Source organism: Channa argus, chromosome 15 (assembly GCF_033026475.1).
Source record: "Channa argus isolate prfri chromosome 15, Channa argus male v1.0, whole genome shotgun sequence".
Classification (NCBI taxonomy): Eukaryota; Metazoa; Chordata; class Actinopteri; order Anabantiformes; family Channidae; genus Channa; species Channa argus.
This window is the reverse complement of record NC_090211.1, coordinates 22,739,861-22,759,162: the sequence shown is the minus strand read 5'-3', so window position 1 is coordinate 22,759,162 and position 19,302 is coordinate 22,739,861. Positions and strand designations below refer to the sequence as shown.

Genomic DNA, 19,302 nt, shown 5'->3' with positions numbered 1-19,302 from the left:
TATTTTATTCTTTCTACAGTCTCAGCTTCTATATATAAAATCTCTATCTAAATCTAAATTAGCCTGGCTGGATATTAGCCTGGATAAGGTATAATTGTATTACTTAGATGTTTAATTTCATTACCTGGGCTGTTTTTGTATTTACTTTATTTTAAACACCAACAATAGGTGGCGCTGTTTCTATTTAGTTTAATGTTCATAGACCTTTGCAATAAAGTTTGCAAGTAAACAGTGTATGATTGGCTGAAGTGGTTACAACGTCATCGTTCTCTGGCCAATCAGATATCCCGTGTTGCCGCCCAGATTTGAAAATAAAAATGGCTGAAGTTCGAGCGTAAGTCTCTATAAATATGATCTCATATTTAACGTTTAACCGATCTGATACACGGTTTTTAATGTTCAGACTGGAGTTTTCATGGCTCAAACGGTTTGACTGAATTGTTGCTGATGTGCTTATGTTAGTGAGAAATGTAAACTTGTTTACCTCAGCCGCTAGTGAATTAACACTATTCTGATTATTAAGCTTAGTCTCTAAAGTAAGTACAACTCACAGGTGTTGGAAGTATAAGTACTTATAATGACACTGTATGTTGTTACTTTCACAGTGTGTTGCAGCGCTGTGATCCGTCTCTCTTGGATCCTTGTGGAGACTTGGATCAACCTGAATGTTCAGAAGCAGCTATGATGATCCTCTACCTGACGGTCTGTCTCACTCATTTTTCAAAATTTGAACATTTAGTAGATTCCATATCTTACTGGTGGCTAATCTGGATCTACCTGTCAGTAATGAGTCTGATCTCCTGCCCTCTAGCCAAATGAAAAGGATTCTAAAAAAATCCTTTTTCTTGTTTTTAACAAATGTTTAGTCTTTAAATCATGTGTACAGTATGACACTTCTTATTTTTATGCTTTGATGCTGGTCACTGATTTCAACAAAATGAAAGAAATTTAATTTGCTGAACTTACATAAAAGCGTGTGTGTGTATGTGTGTAGGACAGTCGTCGTATCCAGAAAGTTCTGTGGCGGCAGTTGTCTGTTTTAGACTCCATGATGTCTCTACTGGAGGGTCTTGAGTCTGCCCAGCAACTGATGACTCAGCCTTGCCCACCTCAACCTGGTATATGCAGTCCTTATAACAATCATGGAGATTACATATACTGTAGTACACAGTGTTTTTGTCAATATCCTTTTTGGAATTACTACATGGTTGCACCTATTTTTCATTCAGAGGGTGGGGCTCGCAGCAGGTGGAAGAGTCTGAAGGTGGAGAGCAGATCAGGCACAGAGGAAACAGAGACTCTCCTTAGATCTTTGCAGGACAAAGTCCAACAGGTCCACAACAGACGTCAAAAACTGACACAGCTGGTTCAACATCTACACAACCAGGTACTAACTCACACACTTATCATTTTTTTGACGTTATAGATTATGTATATGATATTTATGACATTGTTAGTAGTGAATACTACTCTTTCAGCTGTACCTGTTAATTTAGTCCCGATTTAGTAAGTCTTAGTATAGTGGTTTTTCCTTGACCTGGTCTTACATGGTCTGGATGAGAGAAAAAAGTAGTGAAGGTTACGGGAATGTCCCAATGGTCCCGGGTGGTCCATGTAATAATTTGTGTTTTTTTAGGGGGTCGATGTAGTGATCCAGCCATATAGAAGAAAGGATTATACAAACACACAAATCACTGTCTGAGGATTCATTATGTTACTGTATATATCTAGTACTACAATATCCATAATTCACTGCTTATACTTCTCTGCTTATTTCTTTTTCTCTTGTCTCCTTATCTTCCTTAGAAGCAGCAGAGTGAACACCTGGCTGAGTCTCTGCAGAAGGCCCAGGATGCACTGCGATTATGCGATCGGCAGCTGACCCAGCTGAGGGTGGAATCAGAGGCAGTGTTTAGTCAGCTAATCAGCTGGCAGCAACTCAGAGATGAGTGAGTGCCATCAGGTTGGGTAACCTACATTCAGGCAATTAACCCGTTTGCTAACTCAGCTTCCTGTTCACCTGTCAGGCTGCAGGTGTATGTATCCGCTGTACAGGATGTGATGCAGATCAAGCTGCTGTCCTTTAACCATTCAGAACTGTGTGTTGAGCTCAGGCCACGCCCCTCCTCAAGCCTGTCCTCCAGTGAGCTGGAGCCCCTGAAGCTGTCAGTCAGCTGGACCCACGATGACCGCTTCACTCTACAGGTAAACATTCCTGCTTGTTGGAGATCCTATAGGGTCAGAACTGTTCTGAGTGCTCTGTCTAACTTGATCTCAACTTTCGCTGAATGTTTGCAACTTGCACAGAAAGAACACTTCAGTCTAATAATAGGTGTGGTTGCATCGACATTTCTTATTCTCATTTTTAATTTGCACATAAAAATCCTGAGTGCGAATGCTGAACGTACAGACATATCTTTATATATTGCGCAAAAATATCAATGAGTTTCACCTTATATGACTATTACTTGTCAAAAAATGGCTGCAGACAAAATCAGATTAGCGATGAGCAGGGCTACACCTAGCAATTATTTTTTGTCGTTTAATCTCCAGATTATTTTCCAATTAAGCTCTTTTTCCCGTTAAGGATTGTGATTCAATCTACATTAGCAATTCAACAGCAAAATAAGTCAAACAATTAGCAGAGCTGGCAAAGCACCATGTTGTTTGGTCTCTGCTTCAAATACTCCCTAACACAGATGATCACGGTCAAGGTTTTTTTTTCTCTCATTCTTCAGTGGACTTACTAAACACAGTTCTCCTAATTCTTACGTCCAGGAACCAATCAACGGTTCGACTAATGTGAGGGTGAATTTACGTCAATAAGTCGTTGACGTAAATTGTCATATTTGACACCCACAGGTTGGACAGACTGATACTGTTTCTATAATTTGTTGTGCAAAAGAATTGTGAAAAATAAAATTATCCTACATTTTATGAGCATGACATTCAAAGTTGAGTGCCACACAAAGCAATAAAGGAGCCAGGGATTGAACCAACAACTGTGAGATTGGTGGACAACCGCTCTACCTTCCTGCACCACAGTTGCCCAATGAAAAGACACATAAACACAGGTTGAAGTAAAACTTCCTAGTGGACACAAGGTAAAGCAGTCGAGCTACTGCTGAGCCTCCAGCTCCATGCAGGATGGACTCTGAAACCTGTAAGGACAAGTGGACAGTGAAGTCAAGGAGATAGTTGTTTATAAAGACTCATATTACTCATAGTAATTTCACAGATTTGATATGACTTTGTTTTTGATGTTGGCATACTTTTTATTATCATTATTAAAAAGTTGTTGTGGCGAACACATGATGGTGGATGGGGAACTGTGCGCACAGCTGAAATGATCACTTTCCTGCACATTTATGATCCTTAAATGAGTGTTTGGATCCTTTTCTCCTATTGGTCGTAAATTTACAGAGCGTTTTTACACCAGTACACCGAACGAACACTGATGTTGTCCAGTCGAGTTAAGGAGTAACTTTGTCTTTACCTGAGCTGTCTGCTCCCTCTCTGCTGCAGACAGGGACACTTGGCCGACCTCCTCACTCATACTCCGAGAGAAGTTTATTGTTTTATTTGCTAATCTCAGTGGGGTCTTTAGAAATTCGTATACAATGATGTCAGAACACAGAGATTCATTTTCGCGCTCTAGTTAAGCTTTTTATCACATAATTCGTGCACTGTGAGCTCAACCTCTTTACTGTCTCAAAATGATCCCAGATCCCAAATATTGGTGTCCCAGGTGCACTTTTTGATGTCCATGGGACAATGGGACACCATTATTTGGAGCCCTGCTTATGACCCACATTATGTAAATCGACATTTTCCTAATCGATTACGTCGATGTGTCGTCCCACCACTAGCGGTGAGGAAACTGTAACCTTTCCTACATTAATACATTCCTTCGTATTTTCTGTTGTAGGATTTTTGTATTTCATAATTTAGCCATATTTCGATGGAAGACCCCCTCTGTGTCTGTATCACTACAGGTGAATGAGGGGACAGCTGGCCTGGTGGAGGACTGCATGTCAGGCAGACGGTCTGAGCTGAGTGCTGCCCTCCTGGAGGTGATGCAGTGTTACGTGGGTCAGGCCGAGCTGCTGTGTGAGATCCAGGCGCTGAGATCCAGGTAAACCAGCTATAGTGAAAACCCTGCTTTCTCTGCTAGTCTGTGATGATCAGCGAGACCTCTGATGATCATCTGATCAGATGTAAAACTGTTCAATCAATAACCACTTGTCATGAGGAGCTGACAGTTCTGAGACTGACTTTCTGTCACCCGGACAAAATACTGTTTCTGACATGAAACAAAGATAATTAAATATCACTGAAGTCTCCCTTTGAAGCTTGACACATTGTTTTAAACTTTTGGACTAGCCCCTAGATTTTGGTGGACTCAGCAGACTTCTCTGTTTGTGTTTCCAGTTTTCCCATTGACTGGCGTCCTGCTCAGCGGCTGCTGATATACCTGAAGTCTGCATCACAGGTGTGTCACCTGGAGGTGGAGGAGGGATATCCAAGCAGCGGAAGAGTTCGACTGCTGTCGGTACGAAGAGACGGACAACCTGTGGACACATCTGAACTGAAAGTAAGAATACAAAGTCCTCGCTCTGACATTCGGCTAAAAACTGTGGCTTCTGATCAGGAAAAACAAAATATCTCTGCTTCAACAGTTGATTTATCTGCTGCACAGTAAGAAGCGTCTTACATTCAGTTTCTTCTCAGACATCTGACAAGTTTATAAAATAAATTCATCTACAGTCCACTGACAATAAGACAAAAAGCGAAAAAGCTGAGACAAACTGTAAAACAGCAGCACAAAAACATTTTTGAAAAGATCGTTTAACATGAAGTAATGTAAATGAGTTCCAGGATTAAGTCGGCTCTCACTCCTCCAGGTGTGGCTATGTGGGAGTTGAGTCATGTCAACTGGGCTTCTTTCTATGGTGGAAACATTTTGCTAATCATCCAAGTGGCTTCTTGAGTTGCGTATGTCACCGAGCTCTATGTAGCTTAACACAGAAATACTTTTCTGTGTAACTTGATTCCCCTTAAAATAAATAGTTTTCTCCAGTTAAACGTTTTCCTTTCAAAGTATTACAATGCTCAGAATATTACGACTGAAGAAATCTGTGATTTTGTGTTGTGTCATAGTTTGTTGTTTACGTGAATTAATCTGTTTCTTTCTGTTTCTTTTTTCAGCCTCAGAAAACTGATCTCAGTCTGACAAATTGGTTGGTTTTCCTCTGCAGCAGTCCAGTTGTATAAAAGATGACAATTCTCTTTTTCTTTTCTTCTGTCCCTCTACACTTATTATAATCCTTTTCTGCAGGCTCCCTGTGTGTCTGAATGTCTTTTGAACCATTAACCACTAACTTGTATTTATTTCTTTGTTCTGTTCTTATATTAAATTTGCTTGTTTTTCATGTTGCTCTGTTTTTATTATTTGGGATTTTGCATCAGTGCTCCAAACCTCTTGGAGAAAAGTGGAGCATTTTATTTATTTTGTTTGAATTCAAAGATATTTACAGATTTCTTAATCAGAAACAGATGTATTAGTGACTATGAAGAATTAAATATATTGTATTGTGTCTGTACTGTGTATTAACTTAAGTAAGTTAGGATGGGAAAGACTACAAATTAAAACAATAAATATAGTAAGTAATTTTTTTTTCTTTGTTATGTAAAACATTTGGGACATAAGACAAAACTTTTCCAAATAAGTAAATTAACACAAATGAAATGCTGCTGATTGAGCTCGTGGGTTTTGTAAAGCTGATTCTGCAGTGCTGCTGTGTGGACCCCAGGAGTCAGTGTTTCCTCCCAGCAAGCATTGCGGCTCCTCTGAACACTGTGACATAACACACGCACGCACACGTGTTAGAAAACGTCTGCAACCAAACTGAATCTTTTGATGTAGATTAATCCTACAGAAATGCTCTGAAAGGACCTGAAGCAGGGAATTTATGCAGGAAGCCGTCCAATACAGAAGTTGTAGAGAGGCTGCTCTGTAAAGAGGAATGGGCTAAAATCCTCTAAGCTGATGTGCAGAGCTGACAGCTAAAGGTAATGTTTGGTTATTGATGAAAAACGAGGGTCAGACCAGTTCCTTTTGCCATACAAATATGTAAAACTTGGTCACTTGAATGAAAATACATTTTTTGTTTCATGTGTTCTATAGGGAAACTTCAGAGTGGAGAAGATGAGTTATCTGTAACTATAACTGTAACAAAGGGAGATGAAGAGTCACACTAATGTAAAATGGGTCAAACTGGAACCTCATAACAACTTCCCACAGTTCTGTGATTGGCCAGCTGCTGCTACACCTCGGCATCACAACTGACCAATCAGGAAGCAGCAGCAGGGGCTGCTTCCCAGTTTCAGATACACTCTGATTCAGACACTGTTTTCTGTTAGTCTGTTGATATATTTTGGTAATAACTTCAATATGATATGTATGTACATCCTGCGTGAAGGTTTTTCATTGATCTCTCTGCGTGTATTATACTGAAGAGTTTTGACAAAAGAACTTCGGCTAATGAAAACTTCTTTAGGTCTGTTATATCTTATTACAAACAAATGGGCCTGACTTTAAATGACCAGGCCCATTTGGTGTTTTTTACTTAATTTTCTTAAATGCTTCCTTTAGCTCAATCCCTTGAAATCAATGAGATTAATTTTAAAAATGATATGAGACACAGAAAAATAGAAGACATCCTCAGTGCAAAACCTGGAAGTGGATCGTGTTCAAAGTTAGTTTACTGCAAAAGCAACTATGAAAAAAAAATTTGTTTACACATTTTAGGTATTTATTCTGAGACCCTGTTAAAAAGAAAATAACATTTTATACAGACTTCAGTAATCCATTCGTAATCGGGATTAAAAAATAATTTCCACACTATCTGAAACAAAAGTGTGTATATATATGTCTTACAACATAAAACAGATTAAAATACATACATCCCAATCCCAGCTCTATTAGATGCATTTCATATTGAACCATGTTTCATTATAGTCATATTTACACAGGCATCAATCATATTAACAAAAAAATATAGCTGTACAGTATAATATATTTGTGGAACACAGTTCTGCTAACTGTTCAAGTTTAATTGGATATTTGTATTTATAAGTATTTACAGTTTTTATGTAGAACGTCTGCTGCATAATGTTTATTAGAGAGACTGCAGCTGGCTGTAATGTCTCATTTTCTATTTGTCCTTCACTTATTGGCTGGTGTTATTGGGTTTGAAGAAGAGGAAAGGTGGACTGACCATGGAAGTTTCCCTCCTCACAGTAAAAGGTAAATTCTCTTCTTTGTCCTCTGAAAGAAGCAAATATCTTAGAGTTATAGTACCATGTCCCCATAAATAAGGAAAATAATAATGTTCTGAGAATAAAGTTGCAAAAGTCTGGGAATCCATTTGGGAAATTCACTGACTAAAGTCAGAATACAGCATAATGTACAATATATATTTTTATAATATTTAGAAAATAACAATAGTTTTAACTTATATTTCAAGTATTTCAACATTATTGTAGTAATATGCAAATAAAACCCTCACTTTATTCTCAGAATGTTTTTATTTTAGTAATGCAGCACTAAATCCACAGTGTCCTTTTTAAAATCTCTATTATTTTTCTTTACTTGTTTTACGTGCTGGTGTCTGAACGAGTTTTTTGAAAGTGTCCCTTTTCACCTTAAATCATCTGGACAAGACGAGTAGACATTTTGAATCCTGTATGAATCCTATTGTTTTCTGCTTTACACTGAGTCAGATACTCATTAAAGGATTTGGGTAAAATGTCAAACGGCTTCTTTAACTTTTCTTCTGGCAGTAAGCTGTGGTTCTGCTGATGACATCATCATCATCATGTCTGTGTTTATGTTGTGGCAATGTTGATGTAACAATGTGACATAATGTGAGTCATGTCTGTCGTCACCAGAGATCACTGGAAATTCAGAAAACGTCATCACGCATCGATGCGGAAGGACAGAAGTTTCTCAGAGTGCATATTGTTGAGGGTCCGGAGGTCCGGCAATTTCAGCAGCAGTTTGGTGAAACGTGGCGAGTCCACATTGTGTTGGTCGCTACCAAGAGCGACGGACGACTTGTTAACCAACAATCGCAGAGCCCGGATCAAGTTGTCCTGCAGCTGCTCCACTGATGCCACATTTTCGATACCAGATCGGTCTGAGGTAGAAGAGCATGAGGAAAACTGTTTAGAACATGATTTTGTCTACATACAAAAACTGTTTTTCTTGTGATGTAGTTAAAGGGTTACACTGTTTTTTTAAATGTAAGCTTTATTTAACCAGCTGGAGAGCTTCTTGAGCTTAAGAACATATTTTTCAAGGGTGACCTGATCAATATTTCAATTTTAATTTTACTTTAACTTAACCACATTTCACAGTAAAATGCTCCACTTTCTATTCCCTTGCATTTGTGTGATGACAATTTTTTCTTGCAGATTTGTTTCTTGATATGCAGATGATACACGACTGAATCATACCTAGCAATTCTTATCGTTTGCTCTCTCTAAGAGACGCACACTGCCCACATTCCTCCATAAATATCAGGCCCAATTTCCAGACGGACATTATTTGAATAAAATGACCACATATTGCAAATTTAAACACATGCTCACTTAAAATAATGAACCAAACTTTGTTAAATGTGGACTCCATCATTTTATCCCTCCATCCTCACCTGCAGACACCAGCACCACAGCAGTGAATAGTCCCAATTCCTCTGCGTTCAACTCCATTGCAGCTAGTTTGTGACTGAAGTCAAACATGGCTCCGAGAAGCTCACTCATCCCCATCGCCTGCAGCTCCACCAGGCTGTAGGTGGCACCAGAGATGAACGTCACCGTCTGCTCCTTCACATTGAACAATGATGCAAAACGCACCATTAGCACCTGAAGGTAGAAAAAGGTGTTGAATCTTTAGTGTACACATTTGTTTGACAGGTAAGACAGCAGCATAGATAGTAAAACAGAGATACAGAGATTCATCATACCTCGAAGGTGCCAGCTTTTAGCAGGGCGACCTGGTCATTCTGTGACAGAGCACTGAATCCTGGGATATGTTTGGCAAATTCTACCACCTCTCTGACAGCGGGGGTGAAGGACAGAGAGAAGTCTTCCCAGATCTCCTGGGGGGACTTTGAGGGGTCGGCATGAGGCTGCATGTTCATCGGACAAGCCTGCAAAGAGAGAACTACATCAACCATGTTCGTGGAGGTTCTCAGTCATCCAGGTCGGCCTATCCCTAAAAGTACTACTTGTTGGCAACTAGACTTGCTTGAGGTGTTTGAAGATGGCATTCCCACCTGTCAGTCACCCATCAAGCCATTCCATAACACATTATCAAGAACCTCAGGCAAGTCCAGTTGTCATCAGATAGCATTGAAGACAACCGGTAACAATCTACCAGGGAGCTCTTACCAGCACAATCCCGGTTCGGTTCTTCATTGGACAGTTCTGTTCTTTGGCTACATGATCACCAAGCCTGTCTTCTCCAATCACATTACTGTTCCTCCTCCCATTGCTATTGTGATGAGGTGTGATGTTGCCGCTGTTGTCTGGTATATAGTTTCTATTCTCTAGGTTGTTGTTATGGTTATAGATAGTGTTGAAGCCGTTGGCATGGTAACCGTTGGGGCAGCGGTTGGGTCCCCAGAATGCCTCCTCCCCAGGGTCGTGGTGAGTGTTGTTATTCTGCTGCTGCTGCTGCTGCTGCTGAAGTGGCACGTGGGGATTTGCCAGCTTGTCATGTGCATACAGGAAAGTTTCACGGTGAGCACGTGCAATGGCGCTGATGGTGGAGTCAGATCCAGGGCTCGGCGGGGGGGTGGACAAAGGGGAGGGGTGATGAGTAGGAGGAAGAGGTGGAGGTGAGGAAGAGGAAGCTGGGGCAGGAGGGGAGGGGGAGGACGGGGCGAGCGGCAGGGCTGAGGGTTGAGGCTGAAGGGCGATGGTCACTCCTGGGCACGGAGAGGAGGAGGATGACGGGGATGAAGAGGAGGAGGAAGAGATGTGGGTGAGCTGGAAGTCATTCTGCAGCTGGTTGTTGACCATGTTGTTCATGGCACTCTGCATCTCAGCCAACATCCTCTGTTTCTCACGCTTCGGGATTCGGCCAAAACGAACCGCTGTGGACAGAAGAGCAGGAGGAGCAGAAGGAGCAGAAGGAGGTGTGATTACAACCTTACATTATCGCTTCTTTCAGACAAAAAGAAGGTCACATTGAACAGGTGTGAAGAAATCAGAATGGATTTTGGTAATAAGGACGATGACAGTGGAGTGAAATCTGTTGTGTGTTCTGGTTTGTACGCGACAACCTTACAGGAATGTTTAAGTACTGTATATGGATGTTAGTGATCTCAGGGAATGCAGATGTGCTAACAGAACCGCAGCCAAGTGTACAGGTGTGTGCAGAGAGCAAGGTGGGTGCTGACCGTCTCGGCTCATGCCCACAGACAGGCACTTCTTGAAGCGACACTGCTGACAGCGGTTCCTGTTGATCCTCATGATGGTGCAGCTCTCATTCTTCAGACACCTCTTATACTGAATGTTCTGCTGGATGCTCCGACGGAAGAATCCCTGCAGGAACAGATAACCAGTGCAGATCCTAAGTCGAAATGACTGCTGTGTTGTAGGTGTAGATAAGGGGTTGGGTAAGGGTTAGGGACAGGGTATGGGTATACAGAATTGTGGGATCTCTCACCTTGCAGCCTTCGCAGGCATGAACTCCATAATGGAAACCTGAGGCCACGTCACCACAAACCTTACACAGCAGCATCATCCCGTTCAGCTCTGAAACACAGTGATTAGGTGTCAGTAGGTCTTCAAACAAACCTAGAAACCGCTCTAAACTTTTCAATACCACTACTATGATGTATTGTTTGCGCGGGAGGTTATGATTCTTAGTTGATAAATTAAGGAGGCTGATTTCACAGTTACAGAAGACAATTTGTTTGAAAATCACCAGTTACTAATCTGACTGCATCTTTTACTGATTCGACAGGACGTCATACTCATCTGCAGTTTTAATTGAGAGCAGAACTGATTAATCTAGAATTGAACTGAGAAAATCAAATTAACCTACAAAATCAATAAATTGTAGAGAATAATTTTTCACTTTAATGGGCATTTTCCTGGTTCTTACTGGTCAGACTGGCCACAGACTTGCTGGGTAACGTCCTCAGAGAGCCTCCGTCATCTCGGCCTCGAGGTGAACCTCCTGCAGAGGAGGATGCTGAGGAGGAGCCGTCTTCTCCTGCAGAGCCAGAACTGGAGCTGTTGCTGCTGAGGAAGGACGGTGGAAAAGAGGAGGAGATGAAGCTGGGCTGGGAGTTGGAGTTCTCACTGTACATAGACACTGGACTGGTCCGGGTTGGAGAGTCTCCACATGAACCCACATAGGATATCACACCTCCTGCAGGAGAAAGGAGAGTAATTTAGTCATAGTTAGTGACCTTCACAATACCTAAAGATTAACTATTATCAGAGGACAGGGTGATGGGGAGCTGTTGCAGAGAGGCTTAAATTACTGAGCCTTGTTTATAGGACATTTTTATTTAGTCTTTGTGCTGTCACAACAGTTTCTCTATCGTAGTAACAAAAGAGGGAAATTTGGATTTAATGGGCTAAAATGAAGAGAAAAGCTGAAGCCTCATTTAAACTTCAGATAAACTAATTAATGTTAATAAACATAAATAATGGATTAAGGCTGTTTTATCTATTTCTAAACTTCTTATGTTGTAACATCGCATAGTGACAGGAACAGCCTCTGTAACAGCTCTGTGATTTCAAGAATAAAACACCAATACAACCACTGAGAAGATGCCAAGAGAAAGTCAGTTCTTCAGTCTTATCAATGAATGAATCAGCAGGGACCAGCTGTGTCCCAGCTGTGTTCTCAGTGCAGCAACATCAAGAACCAAGAACCATTTAGACCGTTATCACTTTAGCTGTGGCCAAGAGTACAATTACTGAGAACTGGCTCACTTTAAATACTGCTAATATGTCAAATAAGTCAGAGTAGCAGCCTTGTAGCAGAAGCAGTACTTGTACTTTGTTACAGATGACAGAGAGAAGTGTGGTGTAACCTGACAGGAAAAAACAACCCTCGCATATCCAGTTTTTCTCCGAGTGCATGTTCTGCCTTCACCCTGCAGTGAGTCTTAACTCTCCCACGTGTCAGAGCTGCATGTGAAGCCTGATTTCTGTCTGCATGAGGTGATAAACACACAGTGCAGCCTGGTTTCACTGAGAAACACACTGCTGCTTTAATAAGAGCTGAGGTGCAAAAGGGGAAAACACATCATCATCACTTCTGCCAGTTGTGATGTTTTATGCATGAGCTTAATCAAAGTCTGTTTGTTTGGATAACCAAAAATGTGTTCGTGCATCTGTCATAGAACATTCTGACCTGCTCTTTGAGGGTCTCAGCTTAAAGCCCATTTCCTACTAAAAACATCATCATTTAAAAACCTGCCACAAATACATGGTTTCATTTTTAAACTAGGCTGGTTGCTCTGTACATGGGACTAACATCAGGAAGCATTTGTAATATTTTATAGAAATTAGCTGTATTTCTGTGACTTTAATTATTTCCCAGTATATCATTTAGCCTGGTGGCAGCACTGTTTGAATCTGCCAGCTGACTGGGGCATCTCTGTGTGGAGCTTCCATTTTCCTACCGAGCCTTTTACAGTTTAATGAGGACCCTTAACAAACTTTCAAATCCAACGTGCCCCTGACTGCTCTCGAGTGACACCTCCCCTCACCCTGTCTTTAAGCTAGTGGCTGCTTTTCTCAAGTTGATTTGTCAGCGAAAGGAGCCCAGTTTAAATACTTGAAATTGAAAAAAATAAAGTTAATTGCAAAAACGTGCATTCAAGGATGAGTGGAGGGAAAAATGTTAAGATATTAAGTGAGTGTGTGAGAGATATTCAACAAAACAGCCGGTAATTTTACAAAAGTTCTGAATTTTCTTTTTTACTTTTCTTACCCAAAACACAGTGGACTGCACTGGTTTACTGTGAGGGTCTGCGTCAAATGGTACAGTTGATAGATAGATACAGTTTAGTTGAGTGCCGATTTTATACAGCAGTACTTGTCATCGTAGTAGTAGAAGAGTAAGGTAGGACTAACACATTCTTATCACCACGTGTTAGTCTTTCAAAAAGTATTGATTATTAAACTAGAACTCACTGAAATAATACAGAAGTAATTGGAGCATAATGTATATTTGATCTTTTCATTGTTCATTTGTCATATTTTCTTTGTTCAAACAGCAGCTGTAGGCTGAATACAGAGAATTACTCACATCGTTGTCCATCAAAACAGAAGCTGGAGAAGAAAAAAAAGCGACACCTGATTTGTGTTGTTCTGTGTTAGCACAGAATCTGCGGCTATGAAAAATGACCCTCAGGAAAAATGTTACATAATAATGTTTTCTACTAATACCACCAGTCTCCCATTACTCCATTAAGTTCATATTTGTATTTTTCCGAGATAGATACATTTGAATGATATTTGTGTGATATTAAATATCTCAAATATAAAGAAAACTGAATTAATAGTCTTTCCCTGGAGCACAGTCCTGTGATTATTCACAACACTCCCATTAATGTATATTTTTTGGCAGTTTTAATGTAAAGCCCTGATGTCTTGCATCAGCCCAAAATTTATAATGTATATTATACTGTACTGCTGCAGAAATTTCCAACTCATCAGGAACAAATGAAGTGTTTTGCTGGGTTTTATGAAGCTGCAGGTTTGGTATTAACAGCGGTTTAAATATTCAGCTTGTTGTAACCCTGAGAATAAGGACAGAGGATGTAAACATGGAGACCAGTCCTGAGTCTGATCCATTACTTTCATTATGTAACAGCACATAACTCCCAGTCAGGCCTCCTGCCAACTGTCTAAATGGGTCATAATGACACAAACACGTAGAAGAACACGTTTCCTCGCACACAGTCTTCCAGAGCCCTGTGACAGAAAGTGGCTGAAATCCAAATGTACAAAAATTCCGTGTATGTTGGGTTTATATCATATAACACAACAACTGAAAATAAATGGTCTGCACTTCACTGTGCTTTTCTACCTATTGGCACTCAAAGTGTACTAATATAAGAATATCACTGAAACATCAAAGCAGTATTATTATGTCATCACTAAGACCTACAGTACTCCAAACCTTACAGTTACATCAGTAACCCTGCAGTTTTTCCACACAAACACACTGAATCTGGTTTCTAGGCTTTAATTCAAAGTGCTGCTCTTTCAGCTCCGTCTCTCCCCCACTTGCTCTCTTTTTTATTTTCCCTCCCTCCGTTGTGAGACTCAGTGGGAGGCTCGTGTGTCCTCGGTTGTCACGCCCCTTAGCCACGTGCCTCCTCCACACAGCCGGCTCCACAACGAGACCAGCCCAAAACCAGCCCGCCTACACCCACACGCCTCCTCCCCTCTGCCCATCCTCTCACGTTCCTGCCATTCACAACCAACACACAAACACAGGGTTCACTGATACACTGCAATAGACAAATACTGCAGAAGACCAGAAAATAACTACGGAGGAAATGAAAAATGACTTCTACAAAGACATGCACAATGACCAGAAATCGAAAAGATACAAAGATAAAATGGCTAAAAACAGCAGAAATAAAACTGCAGGATAACCTAAAGCTGAGGTTTCCATTGAACCTAAACTCCAGCCGCTCTGGGCTGTTTGAGTGTTTACAGACGTAAGCTGACATCACAGAGAAAGACAGACAAAGTGTGTGGAGCTGTCCATGGTGTTCCTGGAAAATGTGAGTGTTTCAGAGACAGCGAGGGGGTGGATTAACATGTGATACCATTTCCCAGACTGGAGTCAAACGCTTTGTGAAACAGGGACGTTTTTACTGCCTTGCTCAAACACATGATTTATGTCCATCTATGGATTACAGGAATAATTAATTCAGCAAAAATGAAAAAACCCTATGCTACGCTAGGTCTTCAGGGCGATGAGTAAAACACAGAATGATCCATTTAAAAAGTTAAGAAAAATGTGGTTTAACATCTCTTATCTCCTGTTTCCATACATTTGTAATAACTGTACATGGGTTCAGTTTGTGGTTCAGTCAATATCAGTCTGGATATGGGCCACTGCAGGACCAGAAACCAAACTTTTTTCCAAACTTTTCTGTTTAACAGGTTTCCACTCAGTTACACTGTAAAGGCAAACTGAGCACAGACATTTCCAAAATGTAAGCACTAAACCTAAACTTCAGGCTGTAAAACGTCCCATCAGAAACCACCACAGAAGCTGTGACACCTCTTTCCTCCCTCTCCTCCTGCTGTGGAGGAGCCTCACTTTCTTGTGAGGTGCTGTGTTTCAGGCCGTTGATAAAAATGATTTGGGAGTTTTTTCAGATCAAATCAGCCTGAGTTTGATGGTTATGGGAAGAGTGTTGTGTGTGTTTCTGGTTGTTGGTGTGGCTGCTGTTTCACTTTCTCACACTGCAGGGTGGTGAAGGAAAGGGGGGCACAGTCAAGGCTGCACATAGCAAAACAGGAATGAAGAGGAGGTGGGAGTCAGATAATACACATCAGTACAGTTATCCTGTCTTTGCCTACGTCCACCTCGTAATTTAAGGTAAAAGTTAAGGCTAAATCAGCTCTGAAGTTACACATACAGTGGTGGAAAAAGTACTTAACTTTTCTATGTTAGTAGCAGCAGTACTAACTTGCAGAAGAAATGGGAAACATTTTAAAAGTAAAACCAAATAGACACTGTCACTAAAAACATACTCAACTTGTTATGAAGCAATCCAGTGTTTCTGAAAGATGCACGGTACAAGCTACAGATACAAACTGTAGTTTAGTTCATACAGTGACTACAAACAAATCTACATGGTTCACTTTTCAGTGATACACAGGTGGAAGTGAACAGCTATATAGTCTTATTATCATTACCTGCAGCTCTGCCATTGGAAGTCTGATAATAACTATCATTTTTTTAACTACATTTTTTTTACAACTAACCTAAAAGTGAATAGAAAGCATTGGGCCTTCACAGTGTTCTAGCTGGGTTCAGGTGTGATTATCTTATACTTATGTCCTCAACAGGCCATATAATAATAATAATAATAATAATAATAATAATGTCATAATTAATTGATTATTATTTGTATAAGCGTCTCCAACATAACCGCTGCTGGCAGATTCATGTAGTAGTACCTCATACTCGAGTCATACTACTTAACTTTCCACCACCACAACATCACAAAAAACTGTGTTATTAACCAATTAGTTTTATACTTATTTCTATGTTGGACCTTCAACTTGAAAAACAAGTTTTATCTCCAAACTCATTGCCTGACTTGGAAAAATGTAAAAAGGTAAGTTAGATTAATTTTAATGCTTCAATCAAGTATTTAAAAAAAATAACATTTAGATTTTATTTTTATCATGATTAATGCTGCTGTTATTAAAATGTGGAGCAGCTGAGAACAGAAACACACGGTGAGGCGGTCAGGGGGAGGAGAGGGGGAGGGGGTTATGTAATGAGCTCACTTCCTCCAGCAGCCAATCATAGCCGCGGAGCTCAGTGAAAACAAAGCGCACATGGCCCAGTTTGCCGGTCCATGTGAACCGGCAACGGCAGCTATAGTGAAGGAACACACATGTCACAGACACACACACACACACACACACATCCGGGCTGTTCCACCTGACACCGAACGACCCACCGACCGAGCACTGTCATCATGACCCAGTTCCCCAAAACGCAGCCGGAATCACGGTGACTGTCCCCGTGATCGTCCACATCAGAACGCGCACCTGTTCCCTAGTGGGTACCGAAACCCACTGACGCTCAGAGTCAAACCCAATCAAACTGACAACGTCACACAAATTAATAAGGGCTGACGGCGCGGATTGGATTCGGTTATTAAGTGTGTAGCTTATTAGACATTTATTTAGGAGTTAAAACGCACCAACAGAGCGTTTGACGGCAGAGCAGTGCGACGCGCGTCAGACCCCATTCATGTTTATTCTACACAGTTTCGCTTGTCCGTTTAGCTGCGGAGTCGCCCGTTAAAGTGGATTCACACCTTATGTTTCACACCTTCCCAAGTACTGCTGCTCGCAACACCGCCCGGGTCAAACTAAACAAGTCATCCAAACGCGTTTCGGCAATAGTCCGACTATCCGGACATAAATATGACATTTTTAAAGCACTGAGCGAACCAAACACCAAACATGAAGTTGATAGATTTACACCGAACTGCTCCTCAAGCTTCACGACGAAACGAAACTTTCCGCTGCTCTAAAACTCACGCACCGCATCTGCCGCTAGCTAACGTTAGCTGTAATTTCACGGACGCGGGGAGAGGAAAGGTGTGAGGGGCGCGTGCATGGGGGAGCCGTGTTCTTTACCTGTGTTGTTGTTCATGTCCACGACAGGTGTTGTCATCCTGACTCTGACACAGTCACGTACTGGAGCGGCGTTTAAAGATCCCTGAGAAATTGCGGCTCCGCCGCGCGCATCACACAGAAGGAAACGAAAAACAGGAGTGAAACACCGCAGAAGAAGAAGATGACGATGGAGAAAAAGATTCTAATCCACGATTCTACTTTTCTACTTTAACAAAGGTGATGTCCGTCTGCTGCACGAGGAGCCGGGTATCTGCTGCACGCGCTTCTCTCTCTCTCTGTATTTTTTCAAACAGGGAGCGCGCGTTGATGATGATGTGAATGTGCGGGGGCTGCCGTTCTTTCCCGCACGCGGCAGAAAACGGGACCATGTGACCGCGGGGAGAGCCTCGTGCCCCAGTGACACACTTTCCCGCCCCTCCCCTCTGTAGTAGGTACCTGTTTAAATCCACAGGCACGTGGAGCTGCCGCTGGTCTCTGGCGGAGAGGTGGATTGTGGGAAGTGTAGGCACGAAGAAAACACGGAACAACGGAAAAAAATGGAGGTTGCAGAGATAAAAGTTCAACCCAAACAATCACATTATTTAAATAAACACCTGCTGTCATTTACAAAGTGAACTTTAAAAAAAATGTACAAAAAATGTAATGGGACGCAGACACATCAGATCAAATAGCAATAAACCAGGTAATAAACTAAAGACCAGATCAGGAGAAGACAGCTGGGACAGAGGGAAAGTGGCTGCTTTACAGACCTGTGTGCTTTGCTAATGAGGGACATGCACAGCAATTGAGCCACAGCAGAGGAGCACTGATCCCGGGGATGACAGGAGGCCAGGAACCAGCTGGACAGACAAACAAATCTAAATCAAATCCAATAATGCTGTTCATTAGATCTCATGTGTCTATTGTTATTAGAAAGATGACTGTCTTTCATAAAACCACACTGACTTTCAAAATCATGCAGATATGTAAAATTCCACAATCAAACCGTTGCAGATGATCCAAAACGCAGCAGCTCGCCTCATTTTTAATCAGCCAAAAAGACCAATGTCAAACCACTGTTCAGGTCTCTGCACTGGCTTCCTGTAGCTGCTCGCATCAGGTTCCAAGCTCTGTCTCTTGCTCACAGGGTGGTTAACTCAACATCTCCTGCTTATCTCAACTTACTCATACAAGTATACAATCCTTCCTGTCTGCTGTGGTCTGCCAACGAATGACGTCTGGTCTGGTGGCGCCAGCGCCGCACAGAAGACACCAAGCACTACCACTACCCAAGTCCTAAACATGATTACTACTACTACTACTGGGTTCTTGTAGTTTTATCAGGGGGCTTCGTGCACACAGGTGAAGTGGCTCTTTCTTTGTACCTGAGGTGGAAACATTACTGAAGGGTCTGGGAAACTTTGTTCTATAAGTTGTTACCATAATGACAAAATTCCTCTAAACTTAAGTTTTACTTTTTAACCCTGTGTAGCTGTTTTAGTAACAATGCAGCATCTTTTACCACAGATGAACAGACTTCAACACTTTCACTTTAGAAGATGTTGGTCATAATTTTAAGACATGATTATTATTTTTAATGACAAAAACACCAATTTAAATTGAAATTGTCCCTTCAGAGAGGAACGTGTTCCACACATTGATTTTATGCCAGATGCCCCACCTGCCGCAACCCTCCCATTCTATAGCCTTGTGTACTCCAACCCAATGCTCTAACACTGATCACTTAACCCCCCTCCCCCCAGTTGACAGAGATACATAGCATTTAATAAACCTTGCAAAGTTCCGATTTTATAGGCTTTACCTGGACATCATCTCACCTCCTGCTGAAGATTCATTTTAACTTAACTTCATTTTAAA

General features: G+C 41.4%; 2 protein-coding genes across 2 annotated transcripts; one reads left to right on the top strand and one right to left on the bottom strand.

Annotated features, from left to right (window-relative positions):
• Positions 1-271: 271 nt before the first annotated feature.
• Positions 272-5,436, top strand: si:dkey-225f5.4 (chromosome partition protein Smc). The gene is made up of 9 exons (XM_067477928.1): positions 272-334; positions 606-702; positions 995-1,118; positions 1,230-1,387; positions 1,807-1,949; positions 2,028-2,205; positions 3,996-4,135; positions 4,432-4,594; positions 5,209-5,436. The coding sequence occupies exons 1-9, from the start codon at positions 318-320 to the stop codon at positions 5,272-5,274; spliced, it is 1,086 nt and encodes a 361-aa protein (XP_067334029.1). The 5' UTR covers positions 272-317; the 3' UTR covers positions 5,275-5,436.
• Positions 5,437-6,793: 1,357 nt separating this feature from the next.
• nr1d1 (nuclear receptor subfamily 1, group d, member 1) lies at positions 6,794-17,810 on the bottom strand. Its single transcript, XM_067477927.1, has 8 exons — positions 17,446-17,810; positions 11,180-11,449; positions 10,739-10,827; positions 10,470-10,614; positions 9,457-10,163; positions 9,030-9,215; positions 8,718-8,928; positions 6,794-8,201 (listed from the first exon to the last, which is right to left on the bottom strand). The coding sequence occupies exons 1-8, from the start codon at positions 17,480-17,482 to the stop codon at positions 7,981-7,983; spliced, it is 1,866 nt and encodes a 621-aa protein (XP_067334028.1). The 5' UTR covers positions 17,483-17,810; the 3' UTR covers positions 6,794-7,980.
• Positions 17,811-19,302: the final 1,492 nt, after the last annotated feature.